We start from the raw sequence: 26,189 nt of genomic DNA, 5'->3' as shown, positions 1-26,189 counted from the left end.
TTTCTCCCCGATCACTGACAAACATGCAAAGTGCTGCAATTTCCACTTCCGTTGGAATTCTCTGACACCCCTACACAGTGGAAGAGCACCTGCTTTGCAGGCAGAAGGTCCCAGGTTCAGTCCCTGGCTTCTCCAGGTAGGGATGAGAGAAAGAGAAACCCTGGAAAGCCACTGCCACTCTGTGTAGTTCAGGGCTGGCCAATGTGGCACACTCCTGACATTGTCGGACTGACCCCAATTCCCATAAGTCCCAGGCACCCCGGGCAAAGGGAGCTGTAGTCAGACAACATCTGGAGGGCACCATGTTGACTATTCTTGATGTAAGTACACAGAGATGGACGGACCGATGGCCCGGCTCAGTAGAAGGCAGCTTCCTATGAAGTTCCAGTTGTCACTTGCTCTGGGATCTGCCTCCAGCACCAGCCTGTTGGTTGAACCGTGGCTGGGGATGGGGAGACCTGAAGCCCTCAGCCCAGTTTCATGCAGTGGCAGGGAGATGGTGAGGGGGAAAGAAGGGGACAGAGCCAAAAGGGATTGAGCAATAGGAGGAGGAGAAAAATGCCCTCTGCAAGCAATCAGGTCAGACCTCTGGCAAGGAAAGGTGATCTCTCCTCCCTCCCCCCCCCCCGATAATTTAATGGGCATGGAGAAGGAGAGGGAAGGAGAGAGAAAGTCCCAGGGTTAATTCCTGGCAACTCCAGGTAGGGGTGTCAGAGAGACCCCAGTTTTAAATACTGGAAAGCAGCTGCCAGTCAGTGTAGACCATACTGAGCTCACTGGATGCCCTACTGGACTACAGCCCTTTCCCCAATCTTTTGCAAGCGACTTTGGAGATTGTCTGGTCAACAAACATGGGGGCACATAAAGTGTTTACATAAATGTTAAGTATAATATCATTTCTCAAACTAGCCTTGCTCTCAGGTACGTGAAAATAAAACAGGGATAAAGCCCTCTGTCTCTTAGCGGGAACTCCTTGGATGTCTCATAATGTGATAAAAAAGAGCTGAAAAGAAATTGTGTAAAACATCCAGCATAGCTTCAATGCTTTGTCTCCTTTTTTAGGCCATGATACGCTCCTGTTCCACCAGCTTTTGTATACAAACAAACATGGCTTTTGCAAAATCTGGAAAGAAACTGAACAGCAAATATTGTGTCCCCAGCATGTTAACAAAAGGATTTGTTATCAGACAACAGGGTCTAGTAGCCTGGCTTACACCCCTAGAAGGAAACAGAAGCTGTTACATTTCTCACAGGTTTAATTGGCTGTCTCCCACTGGGGTTGGGAAATTTCAGTGCAATTTTTAAAGAAGGGGATTGTGGGGGGGGGGGAGGAGAGGAAACAGACAGTCAGTTAATATACAGGGGAGCCTGTTGCATAAGGCAGGAAAAGCTGTCAGGCCTGGCATTTACAGAAAATGGATCTTGAAAGTGAAAGGCTTGACTTGGCTATTAACTCTACGAGCCAGCTGCAGCAGTCAATGCAACCTGGATGCACCTTTCTGAGACTAAGATGAAACTAAATGCAGCAGTGAACCAAGTGCCGTTGCATAGCTATACATATGAAAGCATCATGAGGCGGAAGGTGAAAAATAATCACATGAAGGCAAAGAGAGCAGTATACTACATTTTACGCTCCTGCTGCATCCCTGCACAACATTGTCCATTTGTTTTCCCAGCAGCCATAGCATTTCTTCTGTGATCCTCCCAAAGAGGCCCAGAGCTGCAGAAAGCTTGTGTGAGATGACTGCATTTTACTGACGATTTTTAACCAGGCATGCATTCTCTCCTTTGGATGGAAATCTATCCAAGCACTTGCTGTAAAAATAAACTATAGGCCTCTTCGATCTGCTGGCCAGGAAAGGAGATTCCAAGATGCCTGATGCTGCCTCCATAGAGACTTATCATGCAGCCTCAATATGAAGCTGAACGTCACAGCCTTTTCCGTTTGGAAGTGCCTAGCAGGGAAGCTCAAGGAACAGAGCTGTACAGTGGGGCACTACTTATCCAGAATAAAGACGCGCTACTCCCTCCCCATTTCAGCAATCACTGTATTTCATGGTATGCAGCACCAGCCTTTATTTTCCAGCTCTGCTCCATAACGTGTCTTGAGGGAAACTCTCTCTCTCTGTGTCTGTGTGTGTGTGTGTGTGGGTCTGAGTGAGAGAGAGACAGAAAGAGAGAGAGTCAGTCAGTACCAATGCCATGACTGAAGCGAGATTTAGCAAATGGCTTTCCCTGTATCTCAGGACATACTCCAAACTATAAATGATGTTAGATGGGTCTTCACATTTAAACATGAGCATTTTAGGCAATACAAATGGCAGCTGCAAGGAACAGGGATAATAATTTTGGGGACTGCAGCAGGCGGGGAGGGGGAAACGAGAGAGAATAACCCTTTCCTCTCCTGCTGTGGTCCTGGCAAAATGCTTCTCTGAAGCTGTGACCAATGCAGGATTTACTCCCCATGCAAACAGCAGCTTTGGAGGAGTGATTTTTTTTAAGCAAAGTGTTTTTAAAAGACCTTTGGCAAGTAGAAAAGTTTAGTTGTTGCTATTGCCTTTCAAGTCAGCTGAACAGGGGCCTCTAGAGGCCAGAATGTGGTACAAAAAGGACAATTAAGAAGTCAAACTCAGCTTGTTGAAATTCTTGTTCTCCGCATGCTTAACTGTGCCTTTTCCTTCTAGGCTCTTAAAATAAAATGGCCTTTCATCAGGTCAATTTGCCAGCTTTACCTCCTATTATAGAATAACTTTTTGATGATGCTGATTTATTTGTTGCTCTGCATCAAAACTTTCCACAAGAGATGGCTGAAGTGATCGAACAGTGTTTGCTTGTCCAATGGACAAATGTCTAGCTGAAAAACATAAATTAGAACAATCAAATTTAGATGGGGCATCTGCTGCCTAATAGCCCTGAATTTAAAGTCTCCTGAGTTTTGCATTGGTGCTGGTGGTTGGGGTGTCAGGAGGTTCCACCTAAACGTCAGGGTCCTGGCACTTGACCAACCCAACCAACTGCTAGCAGCAGGACAAACTACTTACAGAAGTGCTGGATAAGGAACATCAATAACCGCTGGGCTGCACTGAAGAGTCAAGTCATATCCAGAGTTTATTTGTTCTGAGAAAGCCAATTTGATTTCTGTGTGGCCACAGATTCACACACAGACACAGACACCTGACATCAATTGGGAAAGGGGAGGCATGAGTTTTATGATAAGGGAAAAAAGTCTCCGTGAGCAAGACCTACAATTGCCTCCAGGGAAAAACAACACTACTCCATCAGAAGTAACATCGGCACAGTCATATGTTTAGATACAGCCAGGTACAAAGTTCATCTCAAAAAACACACAAAAGAGAGACACACAGCAACCAGTGCAAAGAGAGAAAGAGCTGAGATTTGGCCGCAGGTTCACCTCCCTCAGCTTCCAGATCTGGATCTGCAACACCAGAGTTCCTCTGCCCCAACTGTACATGAGGGCAAAAGTTTTGCCTGCTTGCAATATCAACACAACATTACCATGGTGACTTTTAAGGATAAATATATATTCCAGAGGAAAGCTAGAACACTCATATCAAGAGGCAGGAAGGAGAATCCATTTCAGCATTAGAAAAAAAAAGATCCATAGATTCTGTGCATTTCTTAACACCAATTATGAGATTAACAACTAATGGAATGTGCAAATAGGTCTGAGTGTTTTGCAAAAATTGAAAATATTTCTGGCATTAGGTGTTTTAACTCTTTAAGGGTGACTTTGTGGTCTATTCCCCTCTTTGTATGCTAGAAAAGCTGAAATGCCATTTCAATGATAATATGTTTGTATCAGTTGTTAACAAGAGCATGGTTCTCAATGAATTGCTGAACATTCCCAAGAAAATCCTAACATTGCAGCAGCCCACCGTGGCAGGCTAGAAATTTGCATCTACCCTGAAGAAGTAGGTTGGAAACTATTCCTAGTTACATTAATGTAACTTCTTGCTATCTCCAGGATTCCTCTCCCTTCCTTTTAGGCGTTGCTGGCTTAAAAGTACGACAAGGAAGGGATTATTTCTCAGGAAACCACTTAGACTGATCCTGTAGATGGTTCCTTCCCAGTCATAAAGTTCTCAACAATCAAAGACATCTGGTAAAACTATCAGCATGCTTAATGAAATCACAAATAGGGTCTTGAGTTCAAGACAAAGTATCTGAAACTGCTTAGGACAAATGATGATTTTAAAAAGCCACTTACAACAGATTGGGAAACATTACAACAAGGAAAACTAAGACTTTTTATTTTTGCCAAACCTGCTGCACCAGCCTCTAAGCAGAACCCTTCATGCAAGTTGCATTCCAACCCCTAAGTTCAAAGCTCTGCTTCACATAAGGTTAGATGATCCATAGCACCCGTGTAAGTTTTCACAATGCCAACATCCACTGAGAAACCTGTTCCATCTTCTGCATGAGTACGGTGATATGCTCAGCTTGGTTTGCTGAGATTTCCATTCCCTAAATGATCCACCTTAGATGGATATTTTGGAGCCGTTCACTAAAAAGCAGTGAAGATTCTGCTGTGTTATACACTTATGCAGATGCATCTTTGGGTGAGGAAGGGGAAGACAGCCAGAAATGTCACTAATTTTCATTAAGAGAAGGGCAATACTGTTACAGATAAAGCTCTCCAAACATCATAAGCCATCAGCTTCAACACTGAGGTATCATACAATACCTTCTTCTCTGCCTACATCATTTCACTTCCAAACAAAGCCGATCAAATTAGGCAGTGTTTGGTCCGCATCACTTGAAATTGAAAGGGTCAAAACAAACTTATAATGAGCCAGATTATATATTATTGTATGGTTCTCTTAGGGATGACAACTACCTCCAAGCTCTGAGCGCTTGCAGCCTCCCAAATGCAGTTTTGCAGCAGCTCTGCAACGGCCACACAGCCATTGCTGTTACCACCACCCCCATTTCCAGCCATAGGCTGTGTCAGCCTTTAGACAGGACGCTGTCAAGTCAAAACACTTTAGCCAATAGCTAAACTGTGAAAGAAAAATCCACATCTTCCCAGCTGACCACTTTACTGCAGGTGTGTACTTATCCGATATGGCAAAGAACCCTCTTTCATTTGATAAGCTAGGAGCAAGCTACTCTCGCAGTCAGTACAGATATAAACAGGGAGTGGTCAACCTACAAACGTGATGAGATTATGGAGGGCAATGCTTCTAGGTCAGCCTAGAGGCCAACTTTGGTTACTTTGTGGCAACCTGCACTGAAGGGATATCACTGGTATGCAAGAAGCTTTCAGTGGAGGGGTAAACTGTCAGGTTACTGAGGACACAGCACCCCCTAGAGTCCTGAGAAGAAACAGCACATTTGCAGTCAAGACAGAGGCCAATCAACAGATCAGCCATTTTCCTAACCAGTTACAATAGCTTCACTTTAAAAGACTATGCCAAAGTTCCAGCTCAATTAGCTAATACTGCAACAAGCTCTTCCCAGCTCCTGTTCAACACAAATGCATAGCAACAACTCAGGAGGAAGTAGTTTTGTGCATTGTATATACTGTGTGGGCCATTAGCTGCCTGAATCTACCCCCCTAAAAAAATATCATGATATTACTGATATGAAATATCAGGAATGTAAACAGAAAAGCAGGATGGCGGCCTGTTGCATCAGACACCTTCCACAGAGCGGTGGCACTGCAGACTGACAGGGAAGTCAGTACTCCCAAACTACTCATTCAGCCTCACTTTGCACACCATGGAATGTCAAATGAAGGTTGGTTATTAAGATAATGGTCAGCTGCATGGTGTAAGCACGTGTGCATATGCATGCGTGTGTACACACACAATGGTGCTTTTCACAGAGTTCTTGAAGCAAACAGGCTCTAGAAGACAATGGCTTGGATAAAACAATCCATTTGCAGGGTTCTGCACATGTGCAATGGGGCTTTTCCACTTTCCCTTCCCCTCTGTTGCCCCTTGAGGATCTGGGGAAGCCTCTAGATTGGTGTGGTACACAGTGGGCAAGGCTGCAGTTGGGAGGAGAGAAAGAAAAATAAAATCGGCAACATAATCAGTTCGGATTGCACGCAGGTCGCTTTGGATCCAAACCTCACGCTTGTAGGAATTAAAAACTTCTGCCCCCACCCCCAAAAAAACCCTGCTGGATAAATCCAGCTGCCAACATGCATCTGCCAAGATCAGAAATGCATCTGGCCTCTCAAAGGCTTAATCCTGTTGCAGCTCTGACACAGCTATAGATCAAATTGGGTACAGAAGTGAGACCACTTTCTTGCTACCAAAAATATCAGGATATGCATCAACTTTTACAGAGGTAAGAAAAGGAGGCCAAGGATGAATCACATAGCCAAATACAAATTGCATATGAAGAATACAATGGCTGGGCAACTAGGCCCTGCAAACTAGCTTTCAAAATTACAAAAAAAGAGGAGCCTACTGATTTTGTGGATTCAAAAATAAGCTTGGCTCTCGCAACTGGAGTTGTGCTCAGAATCATAAGATGCTCTGTGGGCTAGTTGTTTAAAAAAGGGGTGATCTCCTCAGTTGGTCATAGTGTCCTTGAAACCCCAAACCTCTATGGTAGCTATCTGGAAGCTTTCAGAGCACAGCGGCTGGTTATTGAAAGTGTTGCAGTGGACAGTCCGTCCATGGTTCAGGTCTGCGTCAACGTAGAGAGCTTGGCCGTCACCACCACCTGCAGGGAGAAGACCAGAGTTACATTTTCTCTGCATCAAGATGAGAAGCAGAGGTCTCAAACCCATGTTCAGTTCTACTACTTCTATAGAAACCAGATGGCCACTTTCGTCTGCAAATATGTGAGTATATATTATGAGACGGCATTATATGCCGGTCTCCAACTACCTCATCTGGAACTAAAAGTTCATGGATCTGTCAGAGTCCAAGGTGTATACGAGCCTTCCTCTACCTGATGCTTTGGACTAAACTCCCATCAGTTGTGCTGGATGATGGGAGCTTTAGTCCAAAACCTCTGGGAGGCACCAGGTTGGCAAAGGCTGCCACATATGGTACATTCAGTTATGGATATTTTAGCTTTCAGACGGTCCGATGGTCAAGGCACAGGGATCTGCATCAGCTGATGAGAGTCTAATGCACAGAATGGATAATACATACAGGGACAACTGTTCAACATTTAGACAAGGGTTTGAGTATGGAGCTGGTGTGCATATACACAAAAAAAATATAAATACATCTTGCAGGGCCTCTTACCATGTAATACACTTCTTGGTTATTACAATACAAGGACTGCAGTATTTGGTTATTATAATACAAGGATTCGCATGTATGAATGAAGTCTGGACAACCACCCTTATCTAAAAGTGGTCCATTCTGACAGAGAAATCTAAAACCCCAACTCAGGATGGGTTCTTTTTTCCCTTCAAGTTTTGGAAGATGAATCAGCATATCTGACAAAAATCACTCTTCAGAAGTGATCCCCATTCACAACACAGGAGTCCTTCAGGAGAGTCTGAGTATTAACCCCTCCCCCAATATTAAAAAGTTGTATGCTGGATCTGTTTGTATCAGCAAAACTGGCTTTTCAGGCTGCCAGCACTGCAGGCCTAACCTCAGTACGATTATCAGATAAAAGCATTTTCCTAGCCCATATTTAATTTTAACCCTGATTCAAAGCTTATCTAGGTCTGTTTGTGGAAGACGAGTGTAAAACTGCATAACCTCGTGCACAGCTGCAAGAACTGCATTTACAAATTCAATTTTTCTTCCTAGAACTACAAAAATGCTGCTGCAAGAGGGAGCGGCAGAAGTGCACAGACCTACCTATGATGATGCATTCAGTATCACCCGCCATAAACATGGATGCAGCTTTGGAAGGCAGGTTGAAGTGCCGGGCAGAAAGGAAGGGGGAAAGGCGGTCTGAAGGGTCCGAGGGGAGGCTGGTTAAGGATGGAGGGTCAGAAATCTGGGAAGAATTGTTCCCTTGCTCTGATCCAGTTGCAGCTAGTTCTGGGTGCTTGATTATTACCCACTCATAGCGTTCCACTTCAGGCACCAGCTGGAAAGAGAGAGGAAGTCAGCAAGGAACTCTTCAGAGAAAATGGACTTCACTTGTTGTCCCCCCCCCCCCGGCCACAACTTTACTTGCATCCCAAGAAGAATTTTTGACATTTTTCAGACCCAAGTGAGTTTTGTAGAAATTAAATGTGGGTAGATACTAAAAAGGGAAGATTTTATATTTATATCCTGCTGTTCCTTTAGAAAGCTCAAAGCAGCTTACATGGGGCTCCCACTGGTCTCCCTTCAGTTGCTGATCAAGCTGATATCTGTCCAGCATGGGGTTTCGGATTGTTCTGCAGACAATATATAGAGCGCTTCTGGATTGCTCTTCTAGGCAGGACATAAGTGTACACTCATGAGAAAAGCTTTAGGACGTGGCGATAAAGTTACATGGTACAAACCTCTTGCCTACAGCGCATCAGCAGTCTTGTAAAATCAGGCTTGCTACTCAAATGTTTCATCTGGTGAATCCCCTTAAGACTGCTGCTTAAAGGGCTAAGATTTACACCTGACAAGATGGGTTTTAGTATCTCATCAGCATGCGCAAACTTCATGTGCCTTGGTCCCGTGCCCCAAGTTTTTAAATTTCAAAATATCTACACATCCCAGTTTTGAAACAGTACAGTGTACACAACTGCCGAGGAAGTGGGATATGCAACAATCATCAGACACAGTAAAGGTAGAGACTTACTGCAGCAGAATATCTTAACCTCCCCAAGCCTGATGAAAACCTTTGATGAAGATGAAACAATAATCTGCTCATTTCTCTGTGGACTCTTAGGTGGTCTTAATCAAGGATAGTTATGTTACTGTTACTTTTGTGTTTTTTTCCTAATGGACCAAACAAGGTTATCTGCCATTTTTGTTAGCTGAGCAATTACCAGAGTACAACTTTTTAGGGGGGAGGGGAAGTCTGCAGAACATAGCAACTACCCTTGGCTTAGACAAATCAGAAATGCAAGAAGAAAGTACAAAGGGAGTTGGGGGGAAGAAGAGCAGGTTGCAGGGAAGGTAAGGTAGTTGTCTCAGCACTGACAAAAATGGGTACAGAATACAGTAAAGTCTCCCTTCCTGATAGGATGGGCCCACAGATGCTTCCTAGATCAATTCAAGATATGATATGAAAGGGTCAGGGCAGACTGTCTGCCTCTCCTGAATGTCAGCTGCAGCTCCCCAGGGACGCACTTTGAATAGCAACGCATTATAACCATATTTTTCAAGATCTGGGCTTCACATTCATAAAGCAAAAAAATAAAAACAAAAGACTGTTAGGATACCAGACAAAAATGTCTTGGTGACTTCATTAACAGAGATGAGAACCACCCTTGAGGGGCACAATCCAGTAAAGACTGGGCCAAGGCCTTTTTCACAATTAGTCTTATAACTGATCGGTGGAAGATGGTTACTCCACAATAGCGAAGGGTGGAGGTGGTAAGGGGGGACAGGATGGCTTCTTACCCGGAACACAAAACATTCCCCTGTTCCGAAGAAACTCAGCTTGTTTCCTCCTCTTTTGCGTTCACTCCAGTCAGTTGACAAATAAGCCCCACAAACCTACGACAGTAAACAGCCACCATTTTAAAAAAACAAAGAGGTTCAAACACTTGAAGCGATAATGCTGAAAGGTCTCAAACCTGGTAAATAGAGGGACATTACATTTGCATTACATTTATTTATTTATTTATCACCATTATTTATGGGTGTACATCTAACACATCATGGGGGTGAAATGCAACAAACAGGTAAATCAAACATGTGAATTTGTCACCAGCTGTAGCTCCGTGTTGAGAGTATGCTCTGTTGCAAACCATGATTTGTCTCTGTGAAGTGGCCCTAATGTGAGAGTAAGAGGTTTACAGAAGCAGCTGGTCTTTGGTTGTCAACCAACATTGTATTTTCTTTTTCAGTGGCCGCTAATGTATGAGTGTACATATGCTATTTGGCAATGTATGAATTCTAAAATATTTCAGTCAATCAAATTTAATTTAAAATATCTGCATACATCAGAAGTAACCCCACCCAATTAGGCTAATTGTAATAATTCTTATCAGGCCAAAATGTTGTCCCATGTATATATTAATATATTGAGGCTTATTCTGAAGCAAAGCTGTGAGCTGTCCTTCACGTTGGAACATATATCTACTTTTAATCATGTGCAGTATCAACAGGGACGTGCAACTAGAAAACAAGTTTATGGCTGTCTTCACATAGCTCCACAGATGTGCAGGAGCCAGTTTCTTTGATGCAAGCCCATGCATGTACAAACACCAGCCACATAAGGAGACTCCAACTTAAGTGGTTCTTCCACTCAACTGCCACACCACTGGGAAGCAGGGCAACAGGTTGGGAGGAAAAGGTACACATGAGCAGTTCCACCTCAACTGTTGTGCTATTTAAATGCATACTCTGTGTGTGTGTGTGTGTGTGTGTGTGTGTGTGTGTGTGTGTCTGTGTGCGCACGCACACTTTGAGTATATTTGGTAGGGGAAAGGGGCCTATGGCATGACATACCAACCTGGAAAATAGCTTTCCAATGTAAGTTTCCCCAAGAAAGCAACTAAATTGTGCTCTATTAAGCTAGCAAGGCACAAATGAGTTAGTGGAACACCAGAGAAAGTTCTTTACACAAAGTGGTGAAGTACGTGGTTATAGCAGGAATTTCTAAAGCATTTGTTTTGTCTGTGGCAGCTACAATAAAAATGATGGACATCAGTTTAGTGAAATTTATGAAGTGCCCTTTAATCACATCTGCTACGTATCCTACAAACTTACCTCTTGGGTTATTGTCTTAATCAGAAGGAGAGTTGGTTCATGTCCCTCACAATGTGAATAGAACCTGATACAGATATATAAAAAAAGATGCTCGCTTAGTTAAGTATTCCAATGCTTATCTTAGTAACTTCACATATTCTCCATGCACTTTTCAACTACATCATACTGCCAACCAAGGACAAATCTTGGTTACACCTCATGGTTTGTTTGGAGTGAGACAAACCAGAAACCTGGGTGCAGAAGACATGTTAAGCCATGGTTTGGCTCAAGCAGTGGACCAGCAGCCGGACCAGAGCAGGACCAAAGCAGCTGCAATCTCCTCTTGGGAACTTATTCATTCACCCTAAGCCATGGTTTGGCTTAGCTTTATGAGAGAACCAGGTCTATACAGGCTGATAGCACACAACATACATCCAATGTAATGCCAGTCTACAAACTCTGCAAAGCAAGGCAATTCTAGCAGGCTTCATCACATGTCAGAAGCAAAGCACCCTTGCCATGAGAGATGGCAAAAGATTGTCCATAATCATATTCTGCTGTTCAGGACTGGAGATTCCTTTTTCAGAGTGAGTTTATTACCTGCTTAAGCTGCAGCCATGTTCTGAGGTGGTGAAAAGCAGCAGAGGCTGGGAAAGAGCAAATCGTTCAGGAATCCATGACCAGATGTCTCTCATCTTCTTCACATCAACTATTTCAGACTTGAAATTCTCGGCATGAACTGCCAAGTGAACATTCTGCCTGTGGAATAACAAACCAATGTTGAGAATGGATACAAGTACAATTGGCAAAAGCAGCTCCTGCCCAATTGAGGCTTCTATGGCAAGAAAGTACTGCTTCAAGGCACCCCAAGGCAAAGAAGGATTTGCAAATTAGAAGATTTCTTTCCTTTTCCCTTTGCAGATGTGCCATAAACAACTAACAGAGAGATGTGTGCACAAGAGGGCTAGTAATTTTGTGAGCAGAAAGAGGGAAACAACACAAGGCAGGAAAAGCAATGAAAGGGCAAAACAACTAAGGGGTTTCAGTTGCCCACGGCTAGAAAACAGGAGAATTTAACATCCATATTAACACTGTGGTAGTCAGCACTGTATAAAAAGAGTAGATAGCAGCCTTAAGGAGGGGCTTTTTTTGTGGGAAGAATTTTATTTATTTATTTATTTGATTTATATCCCGCCCTTCCTCCCAGCAGGAGCTCATTTCTTAAATACAATTTGTTTTTTCACAGATAACAGAAAGTTAAGTTCTGCATTTGATTTTCATATGAATAGTCTATGGAAATGGACTGCCTACAAGTCGATCCCGACTTATGGCAACCCTATGAATAGGGATTTCATGGTAAGTGGTATTCAGAGGGGGTTTCCCATTGCCTCCCTCTGAGGTTAGGCCTGCTCAGCTTGCCACAGCTGCACAAGCCAGCCCCTTCCTTGTCCACAACTGCCAGCTGGGGGGCAACTGGGCTCCCTGGGACTATGCAGCTTGCCCACGGCTGCACAGGTGGCAGGGCACATAACCCGAGCCACTCACTTTGGGGGTGATCTTTAGCTGGCCCTTGACACCCAGGAGACACCAGTGGGGATTTGAACTCCCAGCCTCTATAAGTGTGCACTATTTTCAGTATTCCACAAGGAAGAATGCAGGCTTTCAAATCATGGTGGGAATTCTGAGAAGTTTAAAAACTGACTGCACCATAAGCTGGTTCTTTACTTTGCGCTTTTCATGGTTTTCCTACTGATTTGGTAGACGTGTTTACAAGCTAGCCCAATTCATGCACTAAAGCTATAGCCAATGAAAGAGACATGAAAGGTTTGAGTGCAAAAATAAAGTACAGTTCAAAACCAGTACAGCCAGTGATGTGATGGTAGCTTATTGGAGACCCCCAAAAGAAGACCACAATGGCAGGGATAGGCATATAATGAGTAGCTGCCTAAAAGGGAAGCAGATGGTACAGTGACAAGATAAATTATACAACCATAAACAGATTCAGAGCTATGGGCTACCCATGAAAATGATCTTCTAGCTATTGCCCAAGTATAAGAACAAACTCGGAAACTATGTGAAAGAGTGCAAACCAGTGAAGGATCATCCAGTAGAGCAAAGGGGACACTGCTCCACCAACCTCAGTCTGCCTTAAGCCATTCCCTACTGCCTGCCTCCTTACTTACACATTCAGTCCAGGGGGTGGCACTGCCTCTCAGCCTCCTCCTTAGTCTCAGTATTGCCTCTGCCTGTTCCATCTACTGTAAGGCACTGGTGGTGAAGAAAGCAGAGAGTCTAACAGTAGGTGGAGCAGGCAGGGGGAACTAATTCTAATTTTGCCCCCTCCCCAAAGTTCTAGAATGGCAACATTGAGACTAAGGAGGAGTAAACTGACAGGCAGTGCCATCACTGGGACAAGCCATCACTGATACACACACACCCATGGTAAACCACCTCTAAATACCTCTTACCATGAAAACCCTATGAACAGAGTATCCAAAATGCAATGCGAGATAGTGCTGGAAGATGAGACCCCCCAGGTCAGAAGGCAGCACTCATCGAGCTACTTGGGAAGAACAAAGGACAAGTACAAGTAGAGCTGTGACTATTGACACAATTGGGTCAAAGCTGAATGGAAGCCCAGAGGCTGATGCGTACAGATGCAAAAGGAGAGTCTGGAGTTGTACAACGCACACAATAGGAACATGGAATGTGAGAAGCATGAACCAGGGAAAGTTAGTAATTGTCAACCAAGAAATGGAATGTATCAACATTACAATACTTTGCATGATTGAATTAAAATGGACAGGAATGGGACATTTTCAGTCGGGCACCTGCAAAATACATTATCCAGGAAATGAGAAATTAAGAAGAAATGGGGTTACTTTAATAGTGAGAAGTGATATAGCAAAAGCAATTAGGAGCTATAACCCAAGGTCTGAGCAAGTTATATCAATGAGATTTAACGGGAAACCTATTGACATGGAGCTATAGCCATATAAGTGGAATGAAAGAATCCAGAGAAGTCTCAGTTGCGCCAAGGCACTGAAAGCCAAAACAGGAGGACAACACACAAGCCAGTGGCAAGTCAATACAGCCTTTCTTTCTGACGGCCAAGCTAGATCTAAATGCAGGTTTTGCAGCTTATGTCAAAGGTATGCAATGAAGCAAGCCAAACTTTGAAGATGTTGTTCTATGTACTAGGAAGAAGGGATGCAGTGCAGAAGACTTCTTGTGCAAAGGCATCATTAAAAAACGAAAACCCCAATCCCTCCATTTTATTATGGACACATTTACATACTATAGACTGTGGGAAAAGCACTGTATTAGCACAACTAGTGGCTTCTTGACCTAACAGTCCTTCCCCCCCTTTTTTAAGGATCTTAAAGGACCTCAGGAGGCTTAGTGGGATGCTTTCTTGCCTTACTATTTAGCACTTGCATGCCTGGCTGTTATTCTTAGTGGATAATGAAGTCCTGAAGCTGTGCTCTCGTGGCTCTTTTGAATGCCTACACCTCTGCTCTTCCTCATCTCTCCAAGCAATAGGTCACTTAGGCCTTGGCTGGAGGCAAGCCAAGGGCCAGATCTTCACTGGGTGCATATTAACAAACTGTGCTGTTCCCCATGTATGTATGACCTGAGTTTGCAGATGGATGCAAGTGCAAAGGCTGCACAGTGGGCACAGAAGCAATGTCAGTATCCTACCCTTACTTGCCCATAAGCTGCATGAAATGGGATTTTCCCCCCTGGTACTACCATCTCAGTTTGTAAAAAAAAATTGTTGCAGAAATGGGGTACCACTCCTTTTTGAAGCAACTCATGAGTTGTACTCAAGTACACTCAAATTGCCTATTTCATTGTAGGGTGGATGATCCTAGACACCCACTGAGCTACAGAATCAGCCAGACGTACTCCAAAGCACTGCAGATAGAGGAGTCTGCATCAGAATGGCCAGCAGAATGCCAGCCGAGGGTTTTCAGTGTGTTGATTAGTCTCCTTCCAAGCATGATCTGTGACTTGTGCTGTTGTCTTTCCTTCTTTAATGCTGCTCCGTCAATGTGTGTGCGCTCTTAAGGTTTATCACCAATACCTAAGCCTTAAGACCATCAAAGCTTAGGCTGCCCATGTGGCAGAGCGATTAATAAACATGTTAATGGGAAATCCATGAAAACTTTCCTGGTCTTTCAAATATGGGGCTCAGGATGAACCACATGGTGTTGTATGACAGGAGGAAGAGTGAAAGACTAAAAAGCAGGTTATGTGAAGGACAAGCCATTCACCCAATCTGGGTATAAGCAATAATTCCCAGAGTTAGCCACCACGTTGCATGCATTTTCTGGATCTGTGGCCTGGGCTGTTGGAAACTTTTTGGTTACTGCCTTCACATTCACACCCCATATTCACAGAGGGGAGAAGTATTGTCACTAGGCCACTTTTTCCCAACATACAATGGGCATATGCTGCTCTGAAGGTGGGGAAAAAAAAGAAGGGAGGAGGAGCTGGTGCTATACAAAAGTGAAGGCTGGGCAACAAAGAAAGACCCTAGTAACAACAGGAGGGATGAGATGAGGAGTCGAGAGGCAGAGGGAGCGGCAATTCTGCCTGGAAGGTTCAAGAAAGAAATGCCTATTGCGATGCAAGAGTCAGCGTTCACTGATGACAGCAAGCTTGGGAACACATAGCAGCAGATAATGCGAGGATAGTAATGGAGGCTTGACAAGTGCCAGAGCAAGGTGGACCTACTAACTCTTTTTCCTCATCTATCCCAAAAGGCTCTCTGGAGAAAAGGAAAGGAAAGCAAGTAAGAGAGGATTTCTTATTCATGGGATAAGAAAAGGAGCATGCAGACAAAAGGACAGAGCATTGATGTATGTGTGTGTCTGTCTGTGTGTGAGAGAGACGAGGGATAGCACAATGATTGTAGTATTAACTATTACAAAGAAGGAAACAGAACACATGGTCAGGAGCAAGGAGATGGAACAAGTAAATGCATAGTAGTTGTGCATGGAGGGCTCGACACCTACTGCAAGCGCTTGGCAGGAGACTAAACAGAAGATGACTCCTACACAACCTAGTCCTAGTCTTCAAAACATGTAAGTGGGAACACAGAACCCTGTCAGTAAGAGGAAGATACTCTATACCTATAATGCTGTCTGAAGAATGGGAGCTAATGTAGTATATATCTTCCCATAGTACGTGACAGTCAGATGCCTAGTTGCTAGAATACTTCTGTAAGCATAAAACGAAAGTTGGCTGCATAGCTAGCTGCCATTTTCAAAACAATCTTTTATCTATCCATACACAGAGGGTAACTTCATCTTTAATGTCACATCCCTTGCTATACAGCTCAAGTTGCTGGGAGAAAGGACAGGATATAAACCATATAATAAATAAATAAATAAGTTCTTTTAACAACAAAACACAAGAGTCTGGTTGCCCCTGCAGTATTATGAGGTTAGACCAGGCTTATGTTTTACCAGTGAAATCCTTTTGACAGTGCAGAGAAATAAGGCTAGGGTAGAATGCAGGCACTGAACTCCATATCTGACAGCAGGTCTGATGAAAGCTTTGGATAGACAGCCTTGAATTGCCACACCCCCCACCATCTGATATCGCAGTATGTACTGCCGCAACCAGTCAAGCACAAGCAGCGATAACAGCCGTTAGGAAGCCAAGCCAAAGCAGAAGAGAGAGGCACAGCGTGGAGTATTCAAATGTTTAAACCTACCTTTTTGGAGACGCAATGCTGCAAAGAGGAGAGGTGCAGCAGATATTGAAATGACAGAAGAAGGCACACAGAGGAGACAAAAAAGAGAGAAGTCAAGAAAAGATCAGCAAGTTTGGGCCTAGAGAGAAATACAGAGTAAGATTTAAAGTCAAACCAATAACGAGATTAAAAGACACTTGAACATGCCACCATTTTAATCACTAAATTATTTCAAGTTTTCAAATTCTCTTATCACATTTTTCTTTTCATGCAATGTCTCTCTACAGGTCAGCTGGTAACTTCCATACTTGCCCCTTAATCTGCCCTTTCTACTCTCACTAGTGCCTCTATAATAAAACATGCTCCTTTAACAAGACGCTTTCTAGAAAGTGGCACGGGAAAGAACAACATTCATCGGACTGTTCTTCAGGTCCTTGCCCTTGATAAATGGAGCTAAATGAAGAGAAAGTGTTACAAGATATTGAGTTGCCACCGAAGGCATGGATACCCCCATATGCCATGTCAAATCCTAAAAGATCTTTCCCTTCTTGACAACCCTGCCCCCAGGTAAAATGCCAGCAAGCCTTAGCGCTTCTGCATTTGACTTATTTAATGGTAGAGGTATACTGTCAAGCTTCAGCTGAACTTTAAAAAGAGATAGGATTTTATACTTAGAGTGGTATCCAGTGGTAGTCCTACTCAGGGTAGACCCATTTGAGGTTAACAGACATGATTAACTTAAGCTCATTACTTATAGTATTATACTATTGGTGGTGCCACTGCCTGGTGCAGCCTGGTTGGTGCTGACAAATGACAGGACCTTCTCAGTGGCAGTTCCTCATTTGTGGAATGCCCTCCTTGGTGAGGTGTCTGTCTGCCTCATTATTCAGGAAGAATTTAAGAACATTCCAGTTCATAAAGTTGATGGCTGAAAGATACTGCTGCTTGCAACAGTAAAATTATTAGCTATGAGGATATGTGACTGTTTTAAAGTGATTTATTTTATTGTTAATTGTGCTGTTTTACTGCTTTGTTGTTTGCCACCTTGGACTTTGCTGAGAGGAAGGGCAGGATAAAAATGTAACACACATACACACACATACCCTGACTAATTGTCTTCCATGAGCGCACAGCTCCTATAAAAGCCTACATTTTAAGAAAGTAATTAAGAAGATGGTGCAGCATATAACATGGGAAATGGACATTGTCAATTTGAATGGTGTTGGTTTTTATTTGAATAAACTGGTTTACATCACATCACTTATATGTTAACAAGGTCTGTTAACTGACATCACTACCCATGTGGGCTCTCCTTCTGGAAGCATTGCCTCTCCAGCAATAAAAACAGAAACAAGTGGGTGCAGAACTGAACAACCTATTACAAAAAGGCTAAACTAGGGTAGCTGATGTGACACTATCATGCAGACCCAGGATTTTTAACATAAATGTAAGCATCTCCTTCTCAGGTTTAATGGTGACTCAAGGCCAAGGAAAGGCCCTATTATCGCCAGCGACTGGGAATTTAAGCATCTCTTGTGAAAGAGGTCCAATTCTCACAACTTTCAGTGTTCCGGCGAATGCCTTTAAAAATGGTTTGGGCTGTTCCAAAACAGGACACTGCAAAGACTTTGTAGAAGCTCATCAGCCACAGTCTATGTTTATCTGTTTAGGTGTTTGGTAGCTGTGTTACTAGGACTCTTGGGGCCAAACCACATACCACATGCAACTGCATATGAGGAAGCCCTGCTTTTATGAGCAGAGAAATGGTGCACGCATATAACCTTTCCCCACTTTCTGTTGCTTTTCTGCCCAGAGTTTCAGATATTTACACAGTAGCTGGGACAGATGATTTTGAGCACAAATCAGCAATGAAGAAAAGGGTAAAGCACCCCTTTCTCTCCTGCTGTTCTTCCACAGCCTCCACAGGCTACTTCTCATTAAAATTAAAACAAGAGGATTTTGCTACATATATTTGTGTGTAGCATGTGATTTGTTCAGGGACATAGAACAAGTATGTTGATCCTTAAAGGTCACAGAATCTAACTTGCACAGTTAAAACCCAAAATAAAATCAATCCCCAAAGAGCCAACCTACTTAGAGAAGTGTGTTAACAGGGCTCTGAGGAGTAAGGGGTGATGGGCAAAGGGGAGTATAAAGAATGGCTTCAAGTTCAGCTTAGAACAGACTTGAGGACAGCTTAGGTAACAAGTCCTAACAGCTCTTGGTGGTTGCTTCTGTAACTTTGTCACACTACCCTGGGAAGACTACAGTAATTTTGGTGCAAGTGCAGCAAAGCCATGAGTAGATATGTGTGGACTAGAAGCGCATTTCCTCTGTTATGCCATGACAACTCATCCATCCATCCACCCACCCACCCAGCCAGCAGGAGCCCAGGGTGGCAAATAAAATACTAAAAACACTCTAAAACAGCTTAAAAACAGACTTTAAAATATATTAAAACAAGACATTTTAAAAAACATATTAAAACAAAACATCTTAAAAAAATCTTTTTTTAAAAAAAGCTTTAAAAACATTAAAAAGCAGTTCCAACACAGTTGCAGACTGGGATAAGGTCTCTATTTAAAAGGCTTGTTGAAAGAGGAAGGTCTTCAGTAGGCACCGAAAAGATAACGCAGATGGTGCCTGTCTAATATTTAAGGGGAGGGAGTTCCAAAGGATCGGTGCCACTACACTAAAGGTCTACCTCCTATATTGTGTGAAACAGACCTCCTGATAAGGTGGTATCTGCAGGAGGCCCTCACCTGCAGAGCGCAGTAATCAACTGGGTATATAAGGGGAAAGATCATCTTTCAGGTCCCAAGCTGCATAGGGCTTTGTACACCAAAACCAGAACCTTGAACTTAGCATACCAGCAGCCCATTAGCTACCAGGCTAACGGCTGCATAGAAAGAGTGATGGAAGTGTGGTACAGCTGGGCAATGGTTTGAATCCAGGTGCATGCAAACGTGTCCTGAGAAGTTAACAAGCCCACAAAAATGTTTATCATCTCCCCTGTCATAGTGATGAATAGTATTTGCCTTAAATGCTAAACACTACCCGCATTGTCAGAATAAGCTCTTCTGTAACAGGCATACATTCTAAGGAGGCAAGACCACAGGGGAGGGCCACTTGTGGATCCCACTCTGAAAAGAGTGGGGGAAAGACGGGCATGTAACTCTTTTCCAGCAAAAGCATTACTGGGGCAGGGGAGGGCGAACAGCCTCTTTGGGATATGCATGAATTCACATTACCTCTTCTGCTTGACTGTTATGCCTTTCTGTTGAAGAGCCTTTTCATTAGCCATCTGCAAAAGCTGGATTTCCTTCCGTGAGAACAGCCGAATTGCAAAGGCTTTCTCTAGCAGTTTTTCAGGAGATACCGACTTTGCAATATCCCTAACAAAAGCCCGGATGTCCTGCTGTACATTGTCCGACTCCATGGTCTGCCCAACCCGGACTTTATGAAAGAATTTGAGAAGAGCCAGTGCAATCCGGTAGAGCACCTTGTAGCCTTCTATCAAGAATACATCGAAGACGCGTGCAACGTAAGTCAGAGGCAATTCACCAAAAAGCCACCGTTGCCAGTCTGAATACACTTCTAGCACATCCTCTGAGACCGCCACCATCAGCTTGTGGGCTGCCTGGCAGTATTTGTTAACCAGATCACCAAAAGTCATGCAAGAGGATTCAAAAGCCAAGAATGTCTGATCAATGAAGTGCTTGGAGGGATCATTGCAGGCGAGGATGCGGCAAACCTTCTCAAAGCACTCTGCTTCATCTCTGCTATAATGGAGGAGGAGGGCCACCACTGAAGGCAGAGCTGGGCAGAATGATATGTCTGGGAACTGGCTCGCAATGCACGAGATTATCTTCCTGACTGCCACAATGCCTTCCGCATTCAAGCAGTAAGTGGGAACAAGGCTGTTATCCACAAATTCGGGAAGTGGGAGGCTGCTGCTGTTCTGTTTGCCAGCAATTTTCACCACAATGTCTCGGTAGACATGGGCATCTGGAGTCACTGTGCGGCAAGCAATATCATTAATCAGTTTGTGGTACACTTTGGCTCTTAAAGAGTGGTTCTTGGCCCAATATCCCTGGCGAGCCAGTTGTTTCAGGTCTTGAAATTCTGTGCTGGTCAGTTCCTTTGTGTCCTGGTCCTGGATTGTAGTATCCATTTTATCCCAATCTATAAAACGGCTATATTCACCCATAGCTGTCAAGTGTTTTTACAGGATGACATAAAAGCAAGTATCTTATATTGCCCTTGGAGGACTTTCACTTTTTCCTGGAAAAGAACCAAACACACAAAATATTACTTGCACTTTCCTGTTAGGGACAAAAGATGTTCTTAGCTTGCCTTTTAGCTCTGTGCTGTTGGCAGCAGATTGCAAGTTACCAATTGGAGATGCCCAATTACAGTTTTTATGGAGTTGTCAAAGCAATAAATTTACGGTTAATATATAACTGGCTGAAAAGTCAGCCAAACTATTAAATTTTAGTTATATTTGTTTTTGCCATTGGCTTTTCTGATATGAATTGTTGTCTTTAAAATAAGAGTATATATTTGGATTGTTTCTTAGCCCTCCTGCTTGGATTGTATTAATTTGAGGTGGCACCAAACTGAAAGAAGCCCTAACTGCATTTTGTGCTGCAAAGGGACTTTATTTGGGTAATGAATGGCTCACTACTTTTAAAATTGGTGCATTTTCCCCCTCATCTGGTTAATCTTTTCTGTCTGTGCAAGACACTTTGCTGCGGTTGAGAATTGACCGATGGTATAATTGGGTATTAGATTATGCCTGCAAAAGTTTAGCACAAGTTCACTGCTGCTTCCCCAGGGTGGGGAGAATGTGTACAGTTCTGGAGCAGAAAGTAACCACCTCTGTCCAGTTATTTTTGCTTAACAGGGCAGAGTGTACCCTTTCCACAGAGTAACATCCTCCATACTCCGCAAGGACTAAGGGCTCCTGCCTTTCTTCTCAGGACAGGGCCAAAGCAAAGAGAAACTACAGTACCTTAATCCCTACTGGAGAGTAGACAGGGCATTAAAAGAATGAAGAGGTTTATTTTATTTGGTTATTAAAATATTTACAACCTGCCTTTTAGTCTCAAATGGGAACATCAAGGCAGCTAACCATCAGTGTTTTAATACAGAACCAAACAAAACAGCAATAAAAGGCCACTAACACACACACACTAGAAAACAGCTGCAAACACACACATGCAGAACAAGCTAGCATAATTTCAAATTATTTTAAGGAGGAGCCAGATCAGATGCTCATCTAAAGCTATTTTTACCTAGTGATGCCACAAAGACATACATTTCTGGGCTTGGAGGTATGACAGTATTTGTACCTTCTGTTATCTGTAGGAAAGACTGGAACACCTGGAGAACAGTGCCTCTAACCCATTCCTGCCTGGCAACCCAGAAGGATACCATGGCCAATGGTACTGAAGCCATCAAGAGACCCAGCAGAAGAGGGAGGCATTCCCCCAGTCCAGCTACAGATGACCTTAGTCCCCAAACCAGTCTCAAAATCAAGCACTAGCTTCCCTAAAACTGGTACGCTTAAAATTGGCCAATAGTTGTTTAAACTGGGAGTGGGGGGATGATCCAGGGAGGGTTTATTTCATGAAGGTCCTACTGCAGCCTCCTTTGAAACTACTGGAATGACACCTTCTCTAAATAAGGAATTTCTCATCTCCCGCCTGTCAGCCAGATCTTCTCTGGTTGCTTTAATCAGCTAGGAAGGGGAGGTCTGAATTTATATGGGAGCATATGGGCTGTCAGAAAATAAAGACGCAAATATATGCTAGTGCCATCTCAGAATCCTATCTATCTTTCGCAAAAGAGGCAGAATTTGCCACAGGAAACTTCTTTCTCCATCTTTCTGGGGAACACAATAGCTTTGTGAGCATGCTAGTTCATGGGCGTGAAGGGATTTCACTAGCTATAGCCAAATAGTGCTGTAGCACCTTAACATGCGCCACAATAAATTAGCCTTTAAAGGGCTACAGGACTCTTGTCATTTCTGCAGTAATACACACAGCTACCCCTCTGGGCTACCAAGTCAGGCTGTACACGAAAGAGCAGGATTCCAACAAGCAAGTCAGGGATATATACTCATTATATATTATTTATTAAATGTATGGAAAAATCATACCCATCTCCCGTCCTCCCTTATTATTGGCCATGCTGGTTACAGTTACACCTATAACTCTGTCAATGGAATGGCTTTAAATGGTTTAGTCCCAACGTTTAAGAAGCAGCTTTTCAATAAGAACAGAGCTTTGGAAATTCAGTAACAGTTGTTGCATCAAGTGCTATGACAGACTTAATAAAAGACAAGTTAAAAGAATTATAAGTGGTCCCTCGCCACTCACAAACCAGATAGTTTTAACAAATTAAGTCTCTGTGAATGTGTTTTCTATAAAGGATTATATTAAATGCTTGAAATATTGGCTCATGTACCAAGACTGATTGTTGCCTTTTACTTCTGTTAAAATTATGAACCTTTGCCTGCTTAAAGGAAAACATGGGTATAAATAGTGTATATAAATGAGCATGGCAAGGAGGGCAACAGTTCCAGTCCAGAGAGGTCTAGACCTTGGTTGAATATTAATCAGGAAATTTGAGATTACATGTTAGTCTCTGTAGTAGTATGAAAACAAATCAAAGTCTTTTAAAAAAGACTTACAATAGGTTTGTTTTCCTTTCAAAACTATTGCAATTTGAATATGAAAATTTGAAAAGAAAAAGGCTTTTAAGTACAGTATTCACAGCTGATAGTGGACTTCTTGTCTATTATTAAGACCTATAAGTTTACCCAAAGCCTAGTTTATTATAAGGATTACAAGAACACTCACTGTAGTACTTAGGTCTTCTGAATGTTGCAACTACAGGGTATCCTAGAAAGTTTATGAATTTCTGGCTTAAAGACTTTCTGGACATAGAGCGTAAATCACTGTGGACTGAATGCAGTCAGCTGAGTTGCATCAATACAATACTAAGCATACATCAATACTTGTCAGGTTCCCTGCAAATATTCTGCATTGTTATCACTCCAATCATGATGTCTTTGTGTGAAGACTTCTAGCATATAGGCCTTCACCGAAGCCCTATACGGATGCTGTTAGAACCTATATAGAGCGTGTGTGGAGAATTAGATGCAACAGTCAAATGGGGGCATACAGGAAATGCCACATGAAGGCTCTACATCAGGGGTGGCCAATCTGTAGCCCTGCTGGACTACAATTCCTGTCATCCCTGATTACTGGCCAAGCTGGCTGGGGGTGATGGCAGTTAAAGAGTCCAACATCTACTCCAGCATCCTGTTATCTCAATAGCCAACCAGATATCTGTAGGAAGCCTACAAGCAGGTCCTGAGAGCAATACCACTCCCCACCTATGGTTTCCAGCAATTGTTTTTGCATGTCCTCTAGTCCTTTTTCTCCTAAAGATTTTTTTTTTTACTTCTGCAAATTATGGGGTTCCTTTCTTCTCCAAGTCTGTTGATACCTCCCACTCGTCCATCAATGGTGTCATTTTGGCTGCATAAGGCTCTACACACAGAAGGAGCTTGCTATATGTATGATGGTATCAATCAAGGGGAAGCTAGACAAGTTATCATCATCATCATCATCTTTATTTTTACCCCACCCTTTTTCCAAAATTGGAACTCAGGGCAGCTTACAGATAAAAGTGGATACATATAATAAAAACATACAAAAATCTGCATTAAACTAAACTTAAACTATTTGCAACATTAAAACATTAACATACACTCAAAATACTTAAAAACAATTTTAAAATAGTGCAATTAAAACCGTGAGCAATACAGCATACCTCTTAAGGCCCTGTCCTAAGCACCTTCTGTTCCAAAAGCCCGTTGGAATAAAAACGTCTTCACCTGCCGACGAAAGGACAGCAAGGAGGGAGCCATTCTTACCTCCCTAGAAAGGAAGTTCCAAAGCCTAGGGGCGGCCACCGAAAAAGCCCTATCTTGTGTCCCCACCTGTCATGTTTGTGAGGGTGTTGGGACTGTGAGGAGGGCTTCTGCTGAAGATCTCAAGGCCCGGGCAGGTTCATATGCATTTCTGCAAATGTCAATAGTTAACAATGCCAGCCAAATCAGAGACATGCCCATTTACTCAAGATTCCAAAGGATGGCCTGCCCCTCCTCTCACATAACAGCAACCAAGAGAGGCACAGAAAAGAGAAACCTACCAGAACACGTATACCATGTTGGCTCACTGCAACAATGGATTAATGGATTCCCCGCATCCCCCAATCTCTTCTCAGCATCCCACCCCCTTTTCTTAAAACAAGAACAAAAAACTTTCTGCTCTGTAGTCTCAAGCAAACAGCCATCCAAGAGGCAACTGGTAACCTTGGGAAGCTTCTCCCAAGAAACAAAATTGCCTCCTTGTTGCTCCAGATGATGAAATGTCACTTATATAGAATTTGGCAGTAAAATCCTGATACAGCAATGGTCTCTGCACATTTTCCTGACATGGATATTAATAATCATGTCACAAAGTAATGTGCAAACTAGATCCAGAATGGCCACGCAAACATCTTTGCCCAACCATTTACTTTCCCCAGAGGTTCGATTTATACATACACGTTCATTGCTTGATGATTGCAATATCAAGCAATTACTTGTATGAGTTAATTGGCCATTACAGTCAAATGTTTCATATATACTCATGGCATCTTTTCAGTGGAATCAGCTCTAGGGCCACTTCACGCACTGCATGCTTTATCAGTTTTTAACTAAAAAGACAAGCTGTGAATACAACAAATGCATGCATCATACAGACATGCTAGGAGAGCTGCTGACCGACTGCAGCTCCTTCTCAAGTGTACACTTGGTGGTGCTCTGTGAAAGTAAACTGACTGCAGCTCCTTCTCAAGTGTACACTTGGTGGTGCTCTGTGAAAGTAAACTCAGTTGCCATTCGTCAAGGGTTTACATGGAGAAAGACTGCACCTCAGTGACTGAACACCAGCTTTGCATGTTGCAGTCTCCAGCATCTCTGATTAAAGGATCATATAGTAAGGGGCTGGTGGTCTGGGAGGGGGCATCCTCTGTGGCAGCCCCTAAGCTGTGGAATTCTCTCCCCACAGAAGGGTACCTGACAGCTTCATTGTATGCTGAAGATACACCTCTTCCCCTGGCCTTTGACACCTGAGATATATATTTTAGGAGCCACCCTATTCTTCTGATTGTAATTTGTTTTAAAATATTTTAATATTGTATTTTTGGTTGTTGCAACCAACCGTGGGACCATAGGTGGGTAAGAAATCAAATAAATAAATAAATCTAAATAGAAAGGATCACTGCTCTAGGCCCTTGAGAACCGCTGCTACTCAGAGTAGACAACAGTGGGCCAGGTGGCAGGTAGTCTGCCCAGGCACACCCGAGAGACTTGCAGATCAGCATCACACTAACCTTCACAGATTGTAGTACAGGCACATTTCCAACTTCTTGCCAACTTCTCTGTGACAGATTCCCTTCCTTCCTGCTTCAGCACCAACAGATCACCTGTCTTGTACATTCCAGTTAAGTATACAGGTTTACTGCAGAGTGCACAGGTGAAAACCACAGCTGTTGCCCTCAAATGTTTGGTTGTTTTTATCATGCTTGAAATAGCAGCCACCTTAAATAAAACTTGTTTATTTATGGCACGAGCC

General features: G+C 43.1%; 1 protein-coding gene across 7 annotated transcripts in view; it reads right to left on the bottom strand.

The window, feature by feature from the left end:
* Positions 1–3,090: 3,090 nt before the first annotated feature.
* Positions 3,091–26,189, bottom strand: part of TBC1D24 (TBC1 domain family member 24) — a 34,767-nt gene continuing 11,668 nt past the window's right edge. For 5 of the 7 annotated variants that reach the window (XM_061599233.1, XM_061599232.1, XM_061599237.1 and 2 more), the window contains 7 exons: positions 19,746–20,778; positions 16,516–16,533; positions 11,391–11,549; positions 10,812–10,875; positions 9,498–9,593; positions 7,803–8,037; positions 3,091–6,699 (listed from right to left, as the gene is read on the bottom strand). In XM_061599233.1, the coding sequence (XP_061455217.1) occupies positions 6,545–6,699; positions 7,803–8,037; positions 9,498–9,593; positions 10,812–10,875; positions 11,391–11,549; positions 16,516–16,533; positions 19,746–20,704 (1,686 nt within the window). In that variant the 5' untranslated portion in view covers positions 20,705–20,778 and the 3' untranslated portion in view covers positions 3,091–6,544. Of the gene's footprint in view, positions 6,700–7,802; positions 8,038–9,497; positions 9,594–10,811; positions 10,876–11,390; positions 11,550–16,515; positions 16,534–19,745; positions 20,779–24,339; positions 24,404–26,189 lie in introns of all 7 variants that reach the window. The other 2 variants (XM_061599236.1, XM_061599238.1) reach the window with 2 other exon arrangements.

The sequence above is a fragment of the Rhineura floridana genome, chromosome 17 (genome assembly GCF_030035675.1).
Source record: "Rhineura floridana isolate rRhiFlo1 chromosome 17, rRhiFlo1.hap2, whole genome shotgun sequence".
Taxonomy (NCBI): Eukaryota; Metazoa; Chordata; class Lepidosauria; order Squamata; family Rhineuridae; genus Rhineura; species Rhineura floridana.
Note: the sequence above shows the minus strand (reverse complement) of the source record. Positions and strands in the feature narration are given on the sequence as shown.